General features: G+C 34.9%; 1 protein-coding gene across 4 annotated transcripts in view; it reads left to right on the top strand.

Annotated features, from left to right (window-relative positions):
* The window catches only part of Lama2 (laminin subunit alpha 2), a 630,868-nt gene that overhangs the window by 179,426 nt on the left and 430,442 nt on the right, over positions 1-21,000 (top strand). For all 4 annotated transcript variants that reach the window (XM_074074982.1, XM_074074980.1, XM_074074975.1 and 1 more), the window contains exon 3: positions 9,448-9,560. In XM_074074982.1, coding sequence (XP_073931083.1) covers positions 9,448-9,560 — 113 coding nt within the window. The remainder of the gene's footprint in view (positions 1-9,447; positions 9,561-21,000) is intronic.

Raw genomic sequence — 21,000 nt, 5'->3', positions numbered from 1 at the left:
AGAAGAGATTAGTAAAGTGAATATTTAATGCAAATTGAGGTAATGGTTATGATAACTTCAAATTATATAATTTTTAAATATGATTTTCATTCTAATTTACACTACTTTTTTAGAGCTGTTTTAGGCTCATGATTTCTCATATATCTTTGCCACAACACATGCATGTCCTCTCCAATTATCAATATCCCTATCTAGATTAGCAATTTATTCCAACTGATGAAACATTATCACACAAAGTTCACGGTTTACATCAGGACTTAACCTTTGTGGTGTACATCCTTTGGGTTTGGATAAATATATAATGACATGTGTCCATCATTGGACTATCATAGAGAGTAGCTTAGTTGCTCTTTTTCTTAATGTAAAACTTACAAAAATAAGGCAGCTTTCTCTTACAATTTGCATTTTTTTAATCTCAAAATGAAAATTGGAGGGCATTGTACATTTTTTCTTAGAGCTATTTAAAGAGAAAAATGCATAGTTACCTCTATTATATTTAATTTAGGGCTACAGAAATCACAAGTGATTAGAGATAATATAGGTGAATATATGATCACCTTTGTAATTAAAATTGGTGTTCTGTATATCACAGGAATTATAAAAAAATAAGACACCAAAGGGAAACCATCACAAATCTTTCTTGTCCATTATTGATTTTGGTTTATTTTTAAAGTGTGTATTATGGTTTGGGTGCAGAAGTGGTGAGTGAGGGTACATGTCCCATGTTTTGCTTTTTCTTGTTGGAAATGATCAGAGCAAAGGACTTTGTCAAAGCCCTAGGGAAACATTAAAAGTTAAGGGAAATTATTGAATCCAGGGAGGCAACGAAGACAAAGATTTTAAGGGAGAAAAGTAAGGAGAATGTAGCATCATGTACAAGAGGTAGGAAGAAGAGAGGAATATAAGAATATTTTCTCAAGTGTCCTAGATATGAAAGAGACTAGAAGATTTCGACAAAAGGATGTGGTGTTGGGAAGCTTTTCATAAACAGGAGTCATTTGAATAGATTTAGAAGCTAAGGAGGAAAGACAGGGAAGTCAAAGATACAGTGGTAGTAGGGTATGCCTCTTCAGAAATTAAAAGCAGGTGGATCCTTTAGTATAAGTAAAAAGAAGCCAAAAACCTGAACCTTAGATATACATACCTTTCAACTGACCAAATCAAAAAGAAGGAAGATTGAGAAGTGGCCAACAGAAGACAGTATTTGAGAGGAAACTTTTTAAAAAATTTTATTTATTTATTTTTTAATTTTGTGCATACAATGTTTGGGTCATTTCTCCCCCCTTCCCCTTTCCCCCTGCCCCCTCCCCTCCCCTCCACACCCTCGCTACTAGGCAGAAACTATTTTGCCCTTATCTCTAATTTTGTTGAGGAGAGAGTATAAACAATAATAGGCAAGACCAAGGGTTTTTGCTAGTTGAGATAAGGATAGCTATACAGGGAGTTTACTCGTGTTGCTTTCCTGTACATATGTGTTATATTCTAAATTAATTCTTCTTGAACTAACCTTTTCTCTAGTTTCTGCTCCCCTTCTCTTATTGTCCTCTGTCACTTTAAAGTTTCTGCATTAGTTCCTTTCCATTGAGGGCATCAAATGCTATCTTGTTTTTTCTTGTGTTTCTTGCCTATCCTCATACCTCCCTTGTGTGCTCTCACCTCATCATGTGATCAAAGTCCAATCCCCTTGTTGTGTTTGCCCTTGATCTAAAGTCCACAAATGAGGGAGAACATACGATTTTTGGTCTTCTGGGCCCGGCTAACCTCACTCAGAATGATGTTCTCCAGTACTATGTTGAATAGGGGTGGAGATAGTGTGCATCCTTGTCTCGTTCCTGATTTTAGAGGGAATGGTTTCAGTATAATGCTGGCTGTAGGTTTGTCATATATAGCTTTTATAATGTTGAGGTACTTTCCTTCTATTCTTAGTTTTCTTAGAGCTTTTATCATGAAATGGTGTTGGGATTTTATCAAAGGCTTTTTCTGCATCTATTGAGATGATTGAGTGGTTTTTGTCTTTGCTTCTGTTAATGTGGTTTATTATGTTTATTGTGTAGAAGTTGGATGAAATGTTCTGTAGACATCAACTAGGTCCATTTGCTCTAAGGTATGTTTTAGATTGAGGATTTCTTTATTGACTTTTTGTTTGGATGACCTATCTACTGATGTTAGTGGGGTGTTAAAGTCTCCCACTACCACTGTGTTGGAGTTAATATTTGCTTTTAGGTCCTTCAGGGTATGTTTGTTGAAATTGGGTGCATTGACATTGGGTGCATATAGGTTGATAATTGTTATTTCCTTTTGGTCTATTTCCCCTTTTATTAGTATGGAATGTCCTTCTTTATCTTGTTTGATCAATGTAGGTTTGAAGTCTACTTTGTCTGATATAAGTGTTGCTACTCCTGCCTGTTTTTGGAGGCCATTGGCTTGGTAAATCTTCTTCCAGCCTTTCGTCCTAAGCCTATGCTTATTTCTATCAATGAGATGGGTCTCTTGTAAGCAACAAATTGTTGGATCTTCCTTTTTAATCCAGTTTGTCAAACGGTGCCTTTTGATGGGTGAATTAAGTCCATTAACATTAATTGTTAGTACTGATAGGTATGTGGTGATTCCTGTCATTTAGTTGTCTTAGTTGTTTGAAGGTTTGATTGTGTGTACCTAAGCTGAGGTTACTCTCTACTGTCTTGCTTTTTCTTTTCCTGTAGTTTGGTGCTGCCTGCCCTTTCATGGTTATGTTGGGTTTCACTTTCTGTGTGCAAAATCCCTTGGAGAATCTTTTGTAGTGGTGGCTTTGTGGTCACATATTGTTTTAGTTTCTGCTTATCATGGAAGTCTTTTATTGCTCCATCTATTTTGAATGATAGTTTTGCTGGGTAGAGTATCCTGGGGTTAAAATTATTTTCATTCAGTGGCTGGAAGACCTCACCCCAAACTCTTCTTGCTTTTAATGTTTCTGTTGAAAATTCTGCTGTGATTTTGATGGTTTTACCTTTGTATGTTATTTGTTTTTTCTCTCTGACATCCTTCAATATTCTTTCTCTATACTCTGTGCTTGTTGTTTCAATGATAATATATCGTGGGGTAGTTCTATTTTGGTCAAGTCTGTTTGGTGTTCTGGAGTCTTCCTGTACCTGTATGGGCATAGTTTTCTCTAGATTTGGGAAATTTTCTGTTATTATTTTGTTGAATATATTACTCATTCCTTTTGCTTACACTTCTTCTCCTTCTTCAATGCCCATAATTCTCAGGTTTGGTCTTTTGATGGAGTCAGTAAGTCTTGCATTTTCTTTTTACAGGTCTTGAATTGTTTAACTAATAGTTTTTCCATTTTTCCTTTAATTACCATTTCATCTTTGAGTTCTGAGATTCTGTCTTCTGCTTGTTCTAGTCACTGGATTGGCCTTCCATTTTGTTTTGCATTTCTGTTTTGTTCTTTTTTCTGAGGTTTTCCATATCCTGAGTCTCTTCCCTTTTAATTTTGTCTATTTTTGTCCTGAGTTCATTTATCTCTTTATTTATTATTTTCTTTGTTTCACATTGGTGTTTATACAGTGCTTCTATAGTTCCTTTTATTTGTTCTTGTGCTTTCTCAAATTCTCTATTTTTGTTGTCTTAGAATTTCTTGAGTGTCTCCTGTACATTTTGGTTGACCATATCCAATATCATCTCTATAAAATTCTTATTGATTACTTGTGGGATTTCTTCTTTCAGAATGTTCTTGTGAGCTTCATTGGGTTCTTTGGCATAGTTTATCTTCGTTTTGTTAGAGGCTGGATCTGGGCATCTGTTTTCTTCATTTCCCTCTGTTTCTTGTACTAATTTACTATTGGGGGGAAAATGGTTTCCCTCTTTCTTCATGTTCCCATCATTGCCCTTGCTACTGTTACTGTCCCTGTACTGTGTGTAATTCAGTATTGTCTAGCTTATAATAGTAACTGTGATGATATCTAGAATGGAAGGGTGAGAGGAGAGGGAAAGCAAAAAAGGTAAAGAAAAAGGGAGAAAAACAAAACAAAACAAAACAAAATACAGAGCCGAAGAAATAAACAGGGAGAGATAGTGTTCTAATCAACAGTGAGCTAAACAGGCATTGGAAAGACAGAGAGAGGATAAAAAAAATAATAATAATAAAATAAATGTATAAATAAAATTTCCCAAGTTCAAATGCAATAAAGTTTTAGTCTTAATAGATTTGGTGTTAGTACTTCAGCATCCAGTCTTGGTGTTGGTGTCAAGAGTAGTAGTTCTGTGGCTGTCTCATCAAAGGGGAAAAAAAATCCCAAGTTCAAATGCAATACAGTTTCAGTCTCATCAAAGGAAAAAAAATGGAGTCTGGAGACAGCTTTGTGAATGTCTATCTGAGGATGCAGCTCACCTCCCACCTATTGTCTGCCAGCTGCTGCTGCAGGCTTGGTGTATTGAAGATCTCAGGGATGAGATTTACACTCACCTAGCCCCTGTAGGCTTTGTTTATTTAGAGTCCTCCTGGACACATGCCCCTTTTGTTTTCTCCAGTATACAGCCCTACCCGCCTGTTGCAATTGCAGTCTTTTTTTATTTACAGTTCTCATGGAGAAGTGCCCCTCTCCCCTCCTGCGGAGCTTTCTCACGACACCCACTGTTACAAGCTTTCCCCGCTCCAAGGTTGCTGGGCAGGGGTCACCACTCTTGCCTTCTCTGGCTGGCTTGTTTAGTTACAGTTCGCATGAGGGAGTGCTCCTTCCTGTCTCTCCAGAACTCAGGGAGCCCCACCCTCTTTGTTGCGTGTCTTTTTTTTTTTTCCAGCTGTTTGTTTATTATTCAGTTATTTTTTCTTTTTTCCCTGGGCGAGGGTCAGTCTGTCCAGGGGGCTATGCTAATTTGTCCCAGGGAGTACTTCATTCTGCTTATTTGCTCACCTGATGGTCTCCCAAGCAGGGTAGGAGCTGGCGTCTGGTGGCGCAGGAGCCCTCCTGGTTTCTCCATTTAACGTAGAGTGGGGATGCTGTATGCGGGCTGGGGGTGTGGAGGTGTTGGAGTTTTGCCTCTTGTTGGTGTTTTTTTTTGCCAGGTGTATCTCCAGCATCTTGAGAGGAAACTTTTAATTGATGATTTTGATTTCCTTATTAGGAGTGAGTCTGGATTATCTGCTTATTAAAGAAGCAAAAAAATTAGATTAATTTCTTAGTGGAATAGGAGAACACCGAACCACAATGAGAATAGGGTGAAAACTCCAAATGGAGTAAAATAAAAGGAGTAAACACTTATACTATTCCTCTTGGAGCATTGCAGATTAAGTGGAAGGGAAGAATGCACAGCAAGAAAATTGAAGCAAAGTCCAGAAACTAAATGAACTGATGGATTATGACTTTTAGATTTGTTAGGGAAGAAGATAAATCCTGATGCAGAGAAGCTACCATGAGTTCAGAAACTGGAACCCTTAGTGATTTCATAGAGAATGTGAGAAAGCCTGGAAATATGGATACAGTGGCAGGGGAATGGTGGGTGGAAAGTGGTAGAATTGTGTTGCAGTGTGTTTGGGATGGAGTGGGCAGAGATAGGACAAATGAAAAAGAGAAAATACATTAAAATCATGTAACTATATATACATATATTTATAATGTATTAAATAGATATGAAATACATACTAAATGTATTTATGTTTACTACATTATAAAGTATAATGTTAAATGTATATAAGACATATTTAAATATGAAAGCACATACATATTATACAGAAAATTAGAGAAAGAAGATAGTGTACATTATCATAGACACAGGATAAAAGATGCAAAGATTGTGGTAAAAAAATAATTGAGTAGAGACTCTTGGTTGCAAAAAATGTGTAAGATGCACTTGCCAAATTGAATCAAAGACTTTTCTGTCACCTATTTTCTTAAAAGTTTTGCATTTTGTGTGTCAGTGGAAGGCACTACATTTAGGCATTCCCACCCTGTGTTTTCACATTGAGGCCAAAAGAATGGTTTCAGTAAAGCAAGATGCATATGAGGTGGGGTATATATTTCCCCACTTTTGCTTACTTCTAGTGCCTTTTAAACTTGTCACAGCCTGGATTTATGTTGTGCCATTTTCTTTATTTTTAAATGGCCAGATTCATTACATTTCAAAAGCAAATTCTGATACTGAAAATTTGGAAAGAATAAAATCCAACAAGCATAAAAATCTTGCAAGAAATCACATGAACATGTTTTAGTAAAAGTTGGAGCAATAGATACAATCCACAAATTCAGTGTATTTCTAGAAAAAAATTTGGAAGACCAGCTCTTAATTGCCACACAAGGAAAATGAAACTTTAGCTTCCTGACTGATAATAGATTGTCTTTCATAATTAAAGACCAGCAGTTTGAAAGGTTCACCCTAGCAATTTCCTGGTCCGTTTTCAGATGTAGCTAGTCCTTGTGGTGACTGGATTAGTTTGTTCCTGTTGAAGATATTATAGGTTTCTATTTCCTTTTAAGTAAGGGAAGTCTGCCAACAATTAATCAGTATTTACAGATTAATTATGATTAAATTTTTATAATGAGGATTATGGTTAATTGTTGATTCATCTTCCTGTCCTCCTTTTCATTAATAATTCTCATATCAATTTGAACTGAGGTGGCAGATATCAAAATTTCCAGTTAGATATCTTCTCTCACAATTCTATTTGGAAATGTGGTGTGTGCTTTTCTACCACATAGTAAACCCACAATTTATAAAGAAGATTCAGCAAGACATTCAGGGAATGTTGTGACATTTGCTTTTCTTCAGCAGTAAGGCCAGCAATATTTCATTTATTGTTCTGATTCCTAATGTGCTGATTTGGGCATCTATTCAGTCCACCATGGGCATTTGTTTGATTTTTAGCTATGCTTCTGATATTTGCTGTCATTATAAAGACAATACATTTCCTAGTTTCAATAAAATTAAACCAGCACTAATTATTAAATGTACTCAGAAATTTCACTTTTCACTAATTAGATATAATGCTTCATCTCTATGTACTGTTAATGTGATAGGACTTAGTACAAAATAAAGCTCATCCAGCCACTTTGTTGAATTAAAATTTTACCAGTGACAATGGAATCTTGTTATTCTGTCCTATACACTCATAATAAGATGTGCAATGCGACTATCCATATTTAAAATGTGAATATAATTACATAAGTGACTCAAAGACATAGCTTTTATGTTTTCAGTTAAAGATTATAGCATACTGGCTAAATAAAATTAATTATATAATAAAAATTTTTGCAAGTATGAAAATTGCAAATTTAATAAATACTTTTTAATAATTTTTCCCTTTTAAAGGTGGTTCTTTATTATTAGACTCATTATGTAGAGGACTTAGTTTTGCTTGTTTTTAAAATTATATTCAGTGTTTTTAATTTAGTTTAATTATCCCTAAATAAGGTTCAGAACAGTGGACATTTTGAACAGATAATTTATTTTATATATAGTACAATACCAGTTAGAGTTTTAAATTTGTAGTGTTCATTGGTAACCCTGTGAATAAAGGTTTGCCATCTAAGATGTTTTCACTATTTAGTGGTAAGAAAAATAAATAAGAACAGCATATCACATTTTTCATGAAATTAAAACAGTATATAATGTAAAGAATTGTCCTTTATTTTGATATTATTGTTTTTCAAAGCTATTGTTGGCTTCTAAATGTTTCTTATTTTATGAAATAAGAATGATGGTACAGTAGATAATCAGTAGATAATACTAGATAGAGGTTACTATTGCTTGGGAAAATAAAAATATGTAACTCCTGTATCAATTCCACAATTTTTTCAAATGCATGTTTTTGAATTTTTTTTTCTGAAAGTTAAAAATCTGAAGACCACAGCTGTAAGTAGAGTTTTGTTATCCTTATTTCAGAGATGACACACAGTTAAAATGATTTGTCCATGGTCAGTTAAGTACTAAATGGTGGAGCCAGGAGAAATAGCTAGCTTCTCACGTGCCAGTTCTTCATATTGCTCTATCATAACCACCATCATTAGAATATATATTTGCCATATATGACTGGATTACTACATTATGCAGACAAATTGAGAATCTATAATTGTTCCTCAGAGTGATGTGATTTGTTCATTATTTGAGGTATTACTTCAACTTAAAGAAAGATTGAGGTCATGTCTTGGTCTTTTGGCTAAGATCAAGTGTAAAAAAGGATTGAGTTCTAATCTGAATGGTTATTCCATGACCATTCATTTGAAACATTTTCTAAGAGAACAGACTCAAGATGGATACTTGAAAGCATATTAAACCATAAGGAACAGAGGAGTACCAGGGAAGCTCACCTCCACTTTGTCTACATTTGTTTGGGCAAATGTGTTGACTTCCAAGTGAAATGTTAGGAGCTTACACACCCTAACTGCAGCCCTTGGAATAGGAATAGGAAAATCAACAATCTTCCCCTCCTGCCATCATCATTCAAGTGTGTGGACTGGGCTTCTTTAGATGAGGAGAAGAGAAACAACTGGTGTTACTTGTAGGATGAGAGGCAAAGATTTTACACATGAACCAAAGACAGGGATCCAAAATGTAACAGGGATTTGGGGCACAGGCATAAGGGCTGCTGCTGTGAAATTATGTGCCACTAAATTGTAAAAGCTGAGGCTCTCTGAGCTCTGAGGCTTTTAAGGTGGAGGAGCTGTAATGAAGGATTGTAGTGGTAGCAATAATGACCTACACCTTATTTTCTAATACTTCCAGTTTGTTTTTTGATTCTCACAATGGATTCTCTTCTCATCTGTCTTGATTAAAGGTGTGGGAAGACCTATGTTTTGGTGGTTGGAGTTGGAGGTTGGAGTTTTATACATCATTGTCTCCTTGCTTGCCATTATTATTCAGCTAGTGATATGGGGCAATCTCCAGGTGTCTTTCATTATATTTTTAAATAGTGGTAGAAAAATAGCAAGGTAAAGGTTGATGCAAAAAGTCTCAGTGGATGAATGTGACAGTATCTTATAGTAAAGTCAGATACATATTAGATTGTCTCTAAGTCTTGGTAATAAAGAATGTGTCGAAAGAGTGAATCTTCAAGTACCTTTCAACCACAATTGAGGGTTTTATGTTTCTGTTAGCAAACTTGATGGTATACTTAGCTGCCTCAAACAGTAAAGTTTTTGCTTTTTTCTGAATGATTGACACATCAGTTGGAATTCAGTATTATTTATTCACACTTAACTTTCTGTAGTTATCTTTAAAGTTGCCCATTTTAGTTGAGGGCTGGAGTGCTAAGTAGTTCTTCTGCAGTCTAAGTATTTAGCAATGCTACCACATTGTACAATGCTATGACAAAGTCATCGTTAAATAGATCTGTGTTGAAGATATGAATTGATATGTTTTTAATATTCGATGCCCAGGCATAGGTTGTTTTAACATAGTTTTACTTTTCATTAAGAACTATAAATTCATTGTATGATTTTTTCTCCTCTTTTCACTTGCTGCTGCTCCTAGAGAGACACCCAATTACAAATGCTATTGATGGAAAGAACACTTGGTGGCAGAGTCCCAGTATTAAGAATGGAATTGAATACCATTATGTGACAATTACACTGGATTTACAACAGGTAGTGTGCCTCTTACATTTTCCATTGTATCTTGCACTTGTTGTTTTGTTTAGTTACTAGTTTTTAGGTAAAAGGGCCCACTTTCTTATCACTCTCCATTATTTCTTGATACAATGTACAAAGAGTCCTGTTCATTTGATGTATAGTCATTTAAAAATATTTGGCACTTATTTCTGAAGCAGAACTATGATGGATCTAGGTGAATGGCTTAGAAATGAGTCAGGAACTGAATCTGTGTGAGCTAGTTGAAATTAATAGTGAAAATGTAACATTTAACAACAAAATGTTTTTTTTTAACAAAATGTTAAATGAAAAAAAATAGCATCATTTTTAAACTTTAAAATAACACAGTGGTCCCACTCTACTGATGGTATGTGAACTTAATCTTGAGTAAATTATTTCTCATTAGAGAGTTGAGCAAGGTATGACCATTGATTCCCACATTAAATTTGGGTCACTAACCCAGGTAATAAGCCTAGTAGTTATACAAAAGTTATGTTGGAAGTTGTTGGGGTTTGTGTTGTGTAGGCCTGGATGCTTTCCATTCTTAATCTCTTCTCTCTGTTCACAATATTCAGATCAGGCTGAAGTTATTAATTAATTGAGTCACTGTCACCCCAACTTATTTGGACTAAGAACAGAGTTTGAAACCATGTCCCCTATTTTGTTGTTTTTTCAAATATAAAGGTTAGTTTAATTGGCCAAGGGCTGAGACTGGAAAAGTTGAACTTTGATGACCTAGTTAATTTAGCCTGTTTCTCTTTCATTCTCTGGCATCAACATAGCAAAGACATTCTGCCACTCCTCTCTGGACTAGTGTGTAGATAGAATAGGAAAAGATTTGGGGGCTGGTGCAGGGGAGACAGTCATGATATTAATGGCAGGTACTATACACTGTACAGGTCATGATTTTCATAGGTTGACATAATGTGGAGAAGGGCCAGCCAGTGGGCTAACCTGACACCAGGCACAGGGTTCTCTCTAGGGTCTAGTTCAATTTTGGTGAGAACTGCACACATTCAAGAGCCACAAATAAGTGGTTATGGAGTGGTCCAGCTGGTAGGTCTCACAGTTGACTCCCTCCTCATGTCTGGGGCTCCTGAGTACCTGAGTATTTGATTTGCAGCAAGAACTCAGTGCTACAGCAAAATTGTCAACAGGTGTGGATTTATTTCTACCCATATTAGTGTACAGCAGCTGAATGTCAGTGCCGAGTTAATGATATTTCCTAAGAAATTTCAGAGTACCATCTAGGAATGGCAAGACAAACTACTATACTAATAAATCATGCTTTAGGTCAGTCAATCATATGCATGAATTCCGTGGGGATCCTGACCTCAAAATGGACTTTATCTTCCTCTGGATAAAGATAGCTTTGTCCCTCATTGATCATAACAGTTTTCTCCCTTCATGCAATCATTAAAAGTCTGCCTTCCCAATCAAGAATGACTCTGTTATCCATTGACTCAGGTCATCTTCTGAAATAGGGAATCAATAAATAGTGATGGTTTATTGCTCTGGTTTACTCTTCACTTATTCTTTTAGATTGCATATGGAGCAAGGGAGTCAATTATTAATATAATCTGTAGAAATCATTTAAACTACCCTTTGAACTCTACCACAGTACTACTTATCTGTTATCAAACAGAGAAGCATTTTTCCATGTAATTTACAGCTGGATGGTAAAATCACAAGTTTTTAATAAATCGTTTCTATCTAACTTGCCAATCATTAACTTATTAAGTCAAACTGTCCACCTGAAACCTCTTTTTCCAGTGAAGGCAGTTTCCTAAATTTACTTTACATCCCCGCTCACCAATTCCCACACAGTGTCTAAGAAACATTGGATTTGTTTTTCTGTTTTCCTTTTCCCCCATGTAAAATAGCCTTAAGATTAATGATTATTCCATATCTCTCCCAGAGTTTGGTTATTGGAAAAAGTGTCAAAATTCTGTTCATAGGCAAGTCTGGCCAACTCCAAATCTGGAATTCACCAAGTGGAACTGGTACAGAGGCTATATGTTCAAATGGTCTTACATTACAGGGTGGTGCTCACCTATACCCTCATTTATTTTTCACTTCTCCTACTTCCAACAAGTCAACCTACTATGTATTTAAAAGAGGGGGAAAATACATAATCTATAATATGAAATAAGTCTTCATTTCTATTTGATTCAAGGTTTTAACTTAGTCAATTACTTAATGATGTAAAGAGTTAAGTGGGTTTTATTATCAGGTTTTTATGATAGCATTTCTCAGACAAGAAAGGGCATCATATTTCTTATTTGTCCTCAAACTCTGGAAACTTTGTCAGCAAACTGTGGCATGTATTTATAGAACTTACTCGGCTATGGAGCAAATCTGTAGGAAGGCACATTTTAATATATTGACAACAAAAAAAGTGAGAATGTCTTATTACTTCACTTGGTTCACACCATAGTCTATAAAGCAGCTGGTATTATTATACCTATTTAATACTTGAGAAACACTGATACTTTTCTAAATTAACTGACTTGACCATCTTTACAAAGCTTAGTACTTGACAGGCTGGGATTTCAACCTGAACAGTCTGAATCTAGAAATCACACTGTTCTAATATTTCCTAACAGGAATCTGAAGACTTAAGTCTAGGGAGCTTGTAAGATTTTTGTTATATATTTTCAAGTAATCCATACATAGTTTGTGTTCAAGGAATACCACACCATGTTGTCCTTGCTTCTTTGTGAGAATGTTGCCAACATCTATTTTTCTATAAGAAAAAGGACAAGATCTCTCATTTTCTAGTATGCTGTATCATGTCTCTAAAATGGCACAACTTCTGTCTTTCCATTTAGCATGAAGGATTGGTGGGTTATTCTGCATCATATGAGCTATCATCCAACTGGGAGTCAAAGGCAGTCATGGTGTATGGAAAATGCATGTATCACTAAATATATATTTGTCATTGATTCAGCAAGGGATTTGACCACTTGTTAGTTCTCCCTTTATTCTGAGATGTATGAATCTTGACAGGTGCAAGTACTTTTGTTGACATATTCTCAACTCCTCTTTAAGACACTTTTAATAAATTACTATTTTAAACATAAACAGTAATCATTGGATTATCTTGTGTAAAGCATTACAGATTATTCTTAGAAATTTCTTTCACATTTTAACATTCAAGATAAGTACTAGAAAAATATAACTATTTGGAAGAAAGAAGCTCCTTATTTTATAAGCAGATTTTTTAAAGACATTTATTACTAAGGGATTCTTAATTTTTTCCAATTCTGTTTACTCACAGCATATCTTGAGTAAATGATTTAATCATGCTGTGCCTCACCGTCTACATTAGCAGAATAAATATTACAACAGTTTGGCAACAAATTTGAAATAATGATAATAGTAATGCAACAACTAAGTTCCATCTGGTAATTATGGAAAGTATTGGGACTTAGAATCAGCCTAAACTTGAAGAGAAGCTTAAGTGTCCAGTGATGTGTATGCAAACACCAAATATAATGGCACACAAAAAATACAGTAATTTAATTTGAATACAATAATAGGGCTCAAAGGTTCATACAATTCTAAGAACTTTCTATTTTAGTTTCCGGTCATGAAAATATTCCATGATGTCTGATCTCATTTTATATTTTTTAATTTGGCAATTTTCTCAGTCCTGCCATTTGATTTGTTTAAGGAGAGAGCTGATTCTTAAATGGAGTAAAACATGGAGAGGCAGCATTTTAGTAAACTTTGTTAGCATACATTGAGGTCATAGTCACTTTGGATAATTTGCTGATTCTTAGATGGAGTAAAACATGGAGAAGCAGCATTTTAATAAACTTTGTTAGCATACATTGAGGTCATAGTCACTTTGGGATAATTCAAGAATGTCATAGAATTAGTTATGTTCATGTGTAGAATTCTCCTTCAGCTTAATACATAATTAACTTCTATATTCCCCAGACCTAAACTGCATTTATCAATTAAGATTATTGTACAGCTACAGAGATTATACACTACATGCTCTTTACTGAAAGATTTTTATTTACTGCCTTATAGAGATACATTTAATGGTACACTAAACAATTATACATAGTATAATAAGATAATAATATGCATAGAGGTATGTTTTAGAAGGAGTTTAAAATAGTATTTCTATGTACATATTATTCCACTTTTAGAATACAATGAATAAAGTATAAATAAATTTTTCTTAAAACTTTAGAACCATTAGGACTGGGTCATGGCTCAAGTGGTAAGAGTATTGCTTCACAAGCACTAAGCCCTGAGTTTAATCCCCAGTACTGCAAATAAAGAATTACAAAGCAAAAGTTTAGAACTATTAATGCAATAGTTGAAACCTTCCCTGATAAAGCATGAAATGCATTGAAGTACTTGATGTAGTCAAGCTTTTTTTTCACTTAAACCTATTATGGGTGATGAAATTTTCAGTCTTGTAAGATGGTCACTTTTCTTTCATATCAAATAATTTGTTCACTCTCTTCATACTGGTTCTTAGTAAAAGAACTTGTTGTTCAAGGAGGAATTTTGGAAAATTTACAAACATGTAAAAATTAAGGAAAATGCTCTTGAACAACTAATGGGCCAAAGAAATAATTTAAAAGAAAAAACTTTTAATCTGATAAAACAAAAATGGACAAACAACAACAAAATTTAAGGGATGCAGCAAAAGCAACTCTAAGAGGGACATTTATAGCAGTTAAAAACCTGCATCAAAAGGAAGAAAAAGCCTCAAATAAATAGCCTAATGTTCTACCTCAAAGAATAAACCAAACAAGCCAGGTGCTGCTGGCTCAAGCCTGTAATCATAGCTATTAAGGAGGTTGCAATCAGGAGGATCACTGTTCAAGGCCCAAACAAAACAAATAATGCCTTGAGTCAGGAAAAATAAGCAAACAATAAATATTAGAGTAGAAATAATAAAATGGACACTAGGTAAACAAAACTGGCAAAACTTTAGCTAGAATAACAATGAGAAAGGAGAGAAGACTCAAATAAAACCAGAAATACAAGCAGAAACATTGCAACTGTTACTACAGATATACACAGGGTCAGATATTACCATGAACGATAATATGTATACATTCCTAGGTATGTACAATCTACAAAGACTGAATCATAAAGAAATAGGAAATCAGAATAAGGGAAGGAAATTAAAGGCCAATATCCTTAATGATTTTTATAAAGAGAAAAATAGTAACAAATCTAATTCAGTAGCACATTAAAAGGTTTATTTACCATGATGAAGTGGAATTTATCCCTGGGATGCAACGATGGTTCAACATATGCAAATCTATAAATGTGGTATGCCATATTGACAGAATAAGGATAAAGTTATATGATATCTCAATTTAGTAGAAAAAGCATTTGAGAAAATTGAGCATCCTCTTACTCAAAGAATTCTCAACAAATTTAGTATTGATATATTTCAACACAGTAGAGGCTGTATATGAAAAACACACAGCTGACATTATACTCAGTGGTAAAAAGTTGAAAGCTTTTCCTCTAAGATCAGAAACAAGACCAAGACACCCAGTCTTGATACTACTATTAACTTAATCCTGGAAAAAAGTTACAATAAACAAATTCAGCAAAATTGAAGGTTAAAAAAATCAACATACAAAAAAATCAGTAGAATTTCTGTGTACTATCAACAAACCATCCAAAAAAGAAATTAAGAAAACAATATTTAGGAATAAATTTAACCAAGAAGGTGAATACACTGAAAATATTAAAAAAAAAAACATGGAAGAAAGCAATTAAAGAAGACACAAACAAATGGAAGGATATCCTGTATTCATTGATTAGAAAAAATAATATTGTTATAATACCTCAAGTGAACTACAGATTTTATACAATCTCTGTTAAAATTCCAATGATACTTTACAGAAACAAAAGCATCCTAGATTTCAAGCAGTCTTGAGCAAAAGGAACAAAGCAAGAGACATTGTAACATCTAACATTAGAATATACTAGCAAGCTACAGTGAATTAAACAGTATGATACTAGCACCAAAACAGACACAAAAGCTAACAAAACAGAATAGAAAGCACAGAAGCAAAACCACATGTTTGTAATCAATTGATTTTCAACAAAGATGAAAGAACACATGAAGGGTAGGGAAGTTTCTTTAAAGGAAATCTGTTCTTTCTCTAAATGAATTTGTGCTGACTTCTGAACATGAATAAAGGCAACAACTAGCATCAGTTGTCTGTATTACTTAGAATGTTGACTTGGCTTCCATTCATCTCCCCTTCAGTGTGCTCTCAAAATAGTGTTAACAGCAATCTTATCAGCAGGAAATCAAATCATATCACCTCCCTAAATTTCTCCCATTACTTTTCACCACACTCAGTTTAAAAACTCAAGACCCACAAGGCTGTATAGAACCTTTTTCTCAGTCATTTTCATTACTAGCTTCATGCACCCTCCTCAGTTGCCACACTTGTTGCATCTCTGTGCTGGATACGGAAGCTCGGGCCTCCTATATGCTAGGCAAGTCCTCTACATCCCAGCCACATCCCCAGCCCCTCATACCTGTGTCTTCAACACTGATATTTGCAACTTCCTACTTCAAGGAAGGATTTGATATTTTGTATGTCTAGAATTATTTTCCTTCTTTTCTACTTGGCCTACTTCCTCACTTCCTTTGGGCTTTTATTGAAATTTCACCTTCTCAACAAAAATCTCCCTGACGGCTCCATTTTGAATGGCAGCCATTTCCTAAGCTTCTTCCCTGCCTTATTTTTCTTCACAAAATATATCACCTTCTGCCAGGTACCAGAGGTTCACAACTGTAATCCTAGCTGCTTGGGAGGCTGAGACTGGAAGCATCATGGTTGAAGGCCAACACAGGCAAAAAAAGTCAAGAAACCACATCTCAACCTATAGCTGGGCCCAATGATGTCCTGTCATCCCAAGCTACATAGGTGTCTGACTTTGGGAGAATCATGGTTCCAGGTCAGGCCAGGCAAAAAGTTCACTAGACTCCATCTCATCAGAATAAAGCTTGTCATGGTGGTACAGCCCTGTCATCCCAGTAATGTCAGGAAGCTTAAAATAGGAGGATCACAGTCCAGACCAGGCAGGGCAAAATAGTGACACCCTATCTCCAAACTACCCAGAGCAAAAATGGGTAGAGTCGTCACTCAAGTGCTATAGCACCTGCCTAGCAAGCGTGAAACCCTGAGTTCAAACCCCAGTACAGCCAGGATGTGTGTGTGTGTGTGTGTGTGTGTGTGTGTGTGTGTGTGTGTGTGTGTGAGATAATGTAAAGCCTAACAACATTATGAAAAAGTAAACATTTGGAGATGCAAAATACCTTTCAAACAGGGTCAAGATGTCTGTCCCAGAAAATGCTCCTGAAAATCATGTAATAAATGAGAAGGTTGTTTCTTTAAAACCAGGAACAATAATTCATGGGGAAGTGATCTATTTTTAAAAACGTCTGTGGGAAAAGATCTGTTAAAAATTTTAAATTCTACTAATGCTGTTGTGGAAAGCCAGAGTAGGACTTCCCGAAATAGAGTGAATGTGGGCAATTTTCACAGCTGCCTAATGGCTTCCACACATAGAAACAACTGTGTTTCATCATTTTGGTGGAGTATGGTGTATTTCCTCACTTTATTCTTAGAGTGTGTTTCTAATTATGTATACAATACTGATATATCTGAAATTTGTTATACACATGCATTACTATACATTTATTATACATAATTATGATATGTACCTATGGGCATATATGAGTTTTTTCTAGAAATTCAGTACATATTAAATTATACAGTAGCATATGTGTTTTAATTCATAAATGAAACATGTTTTCAACACTACCCTGAGTCTCTAAAATACTAAAATGGCAAGGGAGATCAGGACCAAGTCAAGGAGAAAGGAGGTGCACAGGTTGCATTTCCTGACCTCTCACTTACATTACATCAGTTCATTTACCTTAGGTAAATTCTTCCATCTTTATGCTCTTCAACTTGGTCCTGTGTAAAATGGAGTGACCTTTAAATTTTTATTAGTCTTTTCAGATAATGACCTTGTGCCTTGACTAATTTTTCTATTGTGATACTGTTATATTGCACTGAATACTGCTCTCAGGTGTCTTGTTTCGTATTTTCTTCTAATTATTTTGGATTTTATTTTACTGTTTTTGCTAGCTTCTTGACATGGATGCCTATGAAACTAATAATTCAGCTTTCTTCTCTTCTACCAGCTTATATAAGATTACATATTTGCCTGTATACGTTGATTTAGCTGTGTCTTCTCTAAGTTTGATATATTGAATTTTTATTATCATTTACTTAAAAATACTTTCCAGTTTCTATTGTGATTTTTTCCTGTGGCTTAGGGATAGATTATAAATGAAGTGTTTAATATTCAAACAATTGAGTGTTTTTTTCTCTTTTTTATTTTCCTTAATACCACTTTTTTCAGCATATTTTTGATTCTTTGAAGCTCAATGTTCTGAGATTTATTTCTATTTAACTATAGTCAGTGACATTTGACCCTGAAAGAATGTGGGTTCTGTGGTTGTTGCTAGCAATTTTGCAATTGTATTAGTGAATTCTATATGTTTTTGTTTATATACATCCATATACATCTACGTATGTTTATATCAAAGTTATTTTATGAGGAGCATACAAATTTAGGATTGGAGCTTCATTAGCATATTTTAATACTAATGCTAACAATACTTCTACCATTAAGAGTTTACTTTGGTAATCTCACTAATTTCTTTTGTATTGGTGTTTCCATGATAAAGCTTTTCTCATTCTGTTTACTGTCCTTATATTTAAGATGTATCTTTTATGAGTAGAATGTATTTCCATTGTTTATTTAACTACACTGACAATCATTGACTTTAAATTGTATATTTATTTCATTTGCATTGCATGTTTCTGATATTTGGGTTCAAATGACCATATTCCGATCTATATTCTATTTGTTTTTGCTACTTTTTTCTCATTATGACCTTCTTTTGGAATATTAAAAATTCTCCCTCTTTAATTATTCCATCTGTCCTTCACTAACTTCTGTTCTTATAAGTCATTTATTATTTTTACTAATTACCACAACTGGTACAGCATACAACTTTCATTTGTCAGATCTTACAGCATTTTAACTCAACCCCATCTCACGTGCTGACTTCTACGTGCATGTTAAACTGCTTAGGAGGCAATTGTTATCTTCATAAAGAAGCAATATTCATTTACATATAAACGCATGTTCAACTTTTTATGATGATGTTTATTTATTATTTTGTTAGTATACTTCCATTTCTGCTCTACCTTTTTCTAATAAGGGCATATTGGTGACAAATTCTCTCAAATTTGTTCCCCTTAAATGTCTTTTAATTGATGCTCACTTTCCACCGAGTGTGTCCCCGCCCCTCCCCTTTCCCATCCCTCCCCCCTCCCTTCCAGGCAAAGCCTGTTCTGCGCTTTTCTCCAGTTCCATTGAAGAGTAGAAATAAGCAATAATAAGAAAGACATAGCATTTTTGCTAGTTGAGATAAGGACAGCTATACAGAGAGATTCCTAGCATTGCTTTCATGTACAAATGTGTTACAACCCAGGGCGATTCATCTTTATTTGATCTTTACACTGGTTCCTGATCCCCTTCTCGTGTTGACCTCTGTCACTTTAAGGTTTCTATATTAATTCATCTGCAGTGGGGACATCAAATGCTTTTATATTTTGGGTTTTCTATCTAATCCCGTACCTCTGGTATATATTCTCCCCTTATCATGTAACCTAAGTCCTACAACATTGCTGTATTTACCCTAGATCTAAAGACCACATAAGAGGGAAAACATACGATTTTTGGTCTTCTTAGCCTGGCTAACCTTGCTCAGAATGATCTCCAGTTTCATACATTTACTTGAAAATGATAAGATTTCATTCTTCTTCATGGCTGAGTAAAATTCCATTTTGTTTAAATGCAACATTTTCTTAATCCATTCATCAGTAGTGGGGCATTCTGACTGTTTCCATAACTTGACTATTGTGAATAATGCTGCAATAAACATGGGTGTGCAGGTGCCTCTAAAGTAACCTGAGTACATTCCTTTGGGTATATCCCCAGAAGTGGGATTGCTGGATCATATGGCAGATCTATGTTTAGATTTTTAAGATGCCTCCATATTGTTTTCCAGAGTGGTTGCACTAGCTTGCATTTCTACCAGCAGTGTATGCAGGTTCCTTTTTCCCCTCATCCTCACCAACACCTGTTGGTGGTGGTGTTTTTGATGATAGCTGTTCTAACAGGGGTGAGGTGGAATCTTAGTATGGTTTTGATTTGCATTATCTTTATGGCCAGAGATGGTGAACATTTTTTCATGTGTTTTTTGGCCATGTGAATTTCTTCTTTTGAGAAAGCTCTTTTTAGTTCAGTTGCCCATTTCTTTATTGGTTCATTGATTTTGGGAGAGTTTAGTTTTTTGAGTTCCCTGTGTATTCTGGTTATCAGTCCTTTGTCTGATGTATAGCCTGGCAAATATTTTCTCCCACTTTGTGGGTAGTCTCTTCAGTTTAGAGACCATTTCTTTTGTTGTGCAGAAGTTTTTTAATTTTATGAAGTCCCATTTATTCATTCTTTCTCTTAGTTCTGAGCTGCTGGGGTTCTATTGAGGAAGTCCTTGCCTATACCTATTATTTCCAGAGTATTCCCTACTCTTTTCTGTACTAACTTCAGAGTTTTGGGTCTGATATTAAGGTCCTTGATTCATTTTGAGTTGATACTGGTATAAGGTGATAAACATAGGTCTAGTTTCAGTTTTTTGCAGACAGATAACCAGTTTTCCCAGCAACATTTGTTGAAGAGGCTGTCTTTTCTCCACCATATATTTTTGTCTCCTTTGTCAAAAATAAGGTGGGAATAGCTGTGTGGATTCATATCCAGGTCCTCTATTCTGTTCCACTGGTCTTCATGTCTGTTTTTGTGCCAGTACCATGCTGTTTTTATTGCTATTGCTTTGTAATACAGTTTGAAATTGAGTATTGTGATACCTCCAGCATTGCTCTTTGTGCTGACTATTGCCTTGGCTATTTGCGGTCTCTTTTATTTCCAAATGAACTTTAGGGTAGATTTTTCAATCTCTGTGATGAATGTCATTGGGATTTTGATGGGAATTGCATTAAACATGTAGATTGCTTTTGGTAATATAGCCATTTTTACTATGTTGATTCTACCAATCCATGAGCAAGGGAGATCTTTCCACCTTCTGTAGTCTTCTTTGATCACTTTCTTCTACTTTTTTGTAGAGGTCATTCACATCCTTTGTTAAGTTTACTCCTAGGTATTTGATTTTTTTTGGAGGCTATTGTAAATGGAATTGTTTCCACATATTCTTTCTCAATTTGTTTGTTGTTGGTGTATAGAAAAGCTAATGATTTTCATAAGTTGATTTTGTATCCTGCCACCTTTCTGTAGT

Source organism: Castor canadensis, chromosome 1 (assembly GCF_047511655.1).
Source record: "Castor canadensis chromosome 1, mCasCan1.hap1v2, whole genome shotgun sequence".
Classification (NCBI taxonomy): Eukaryota; Metazoa; Chordata; class Mammalia; order Rodentia; family Castoridae; genus Castor; species Castor canadensis.
The sequence above is the reverse complement of the archived record's forward strand: the minus strand, read 5'-3'. Positions and strand labels throughout refer to the sequence as shown.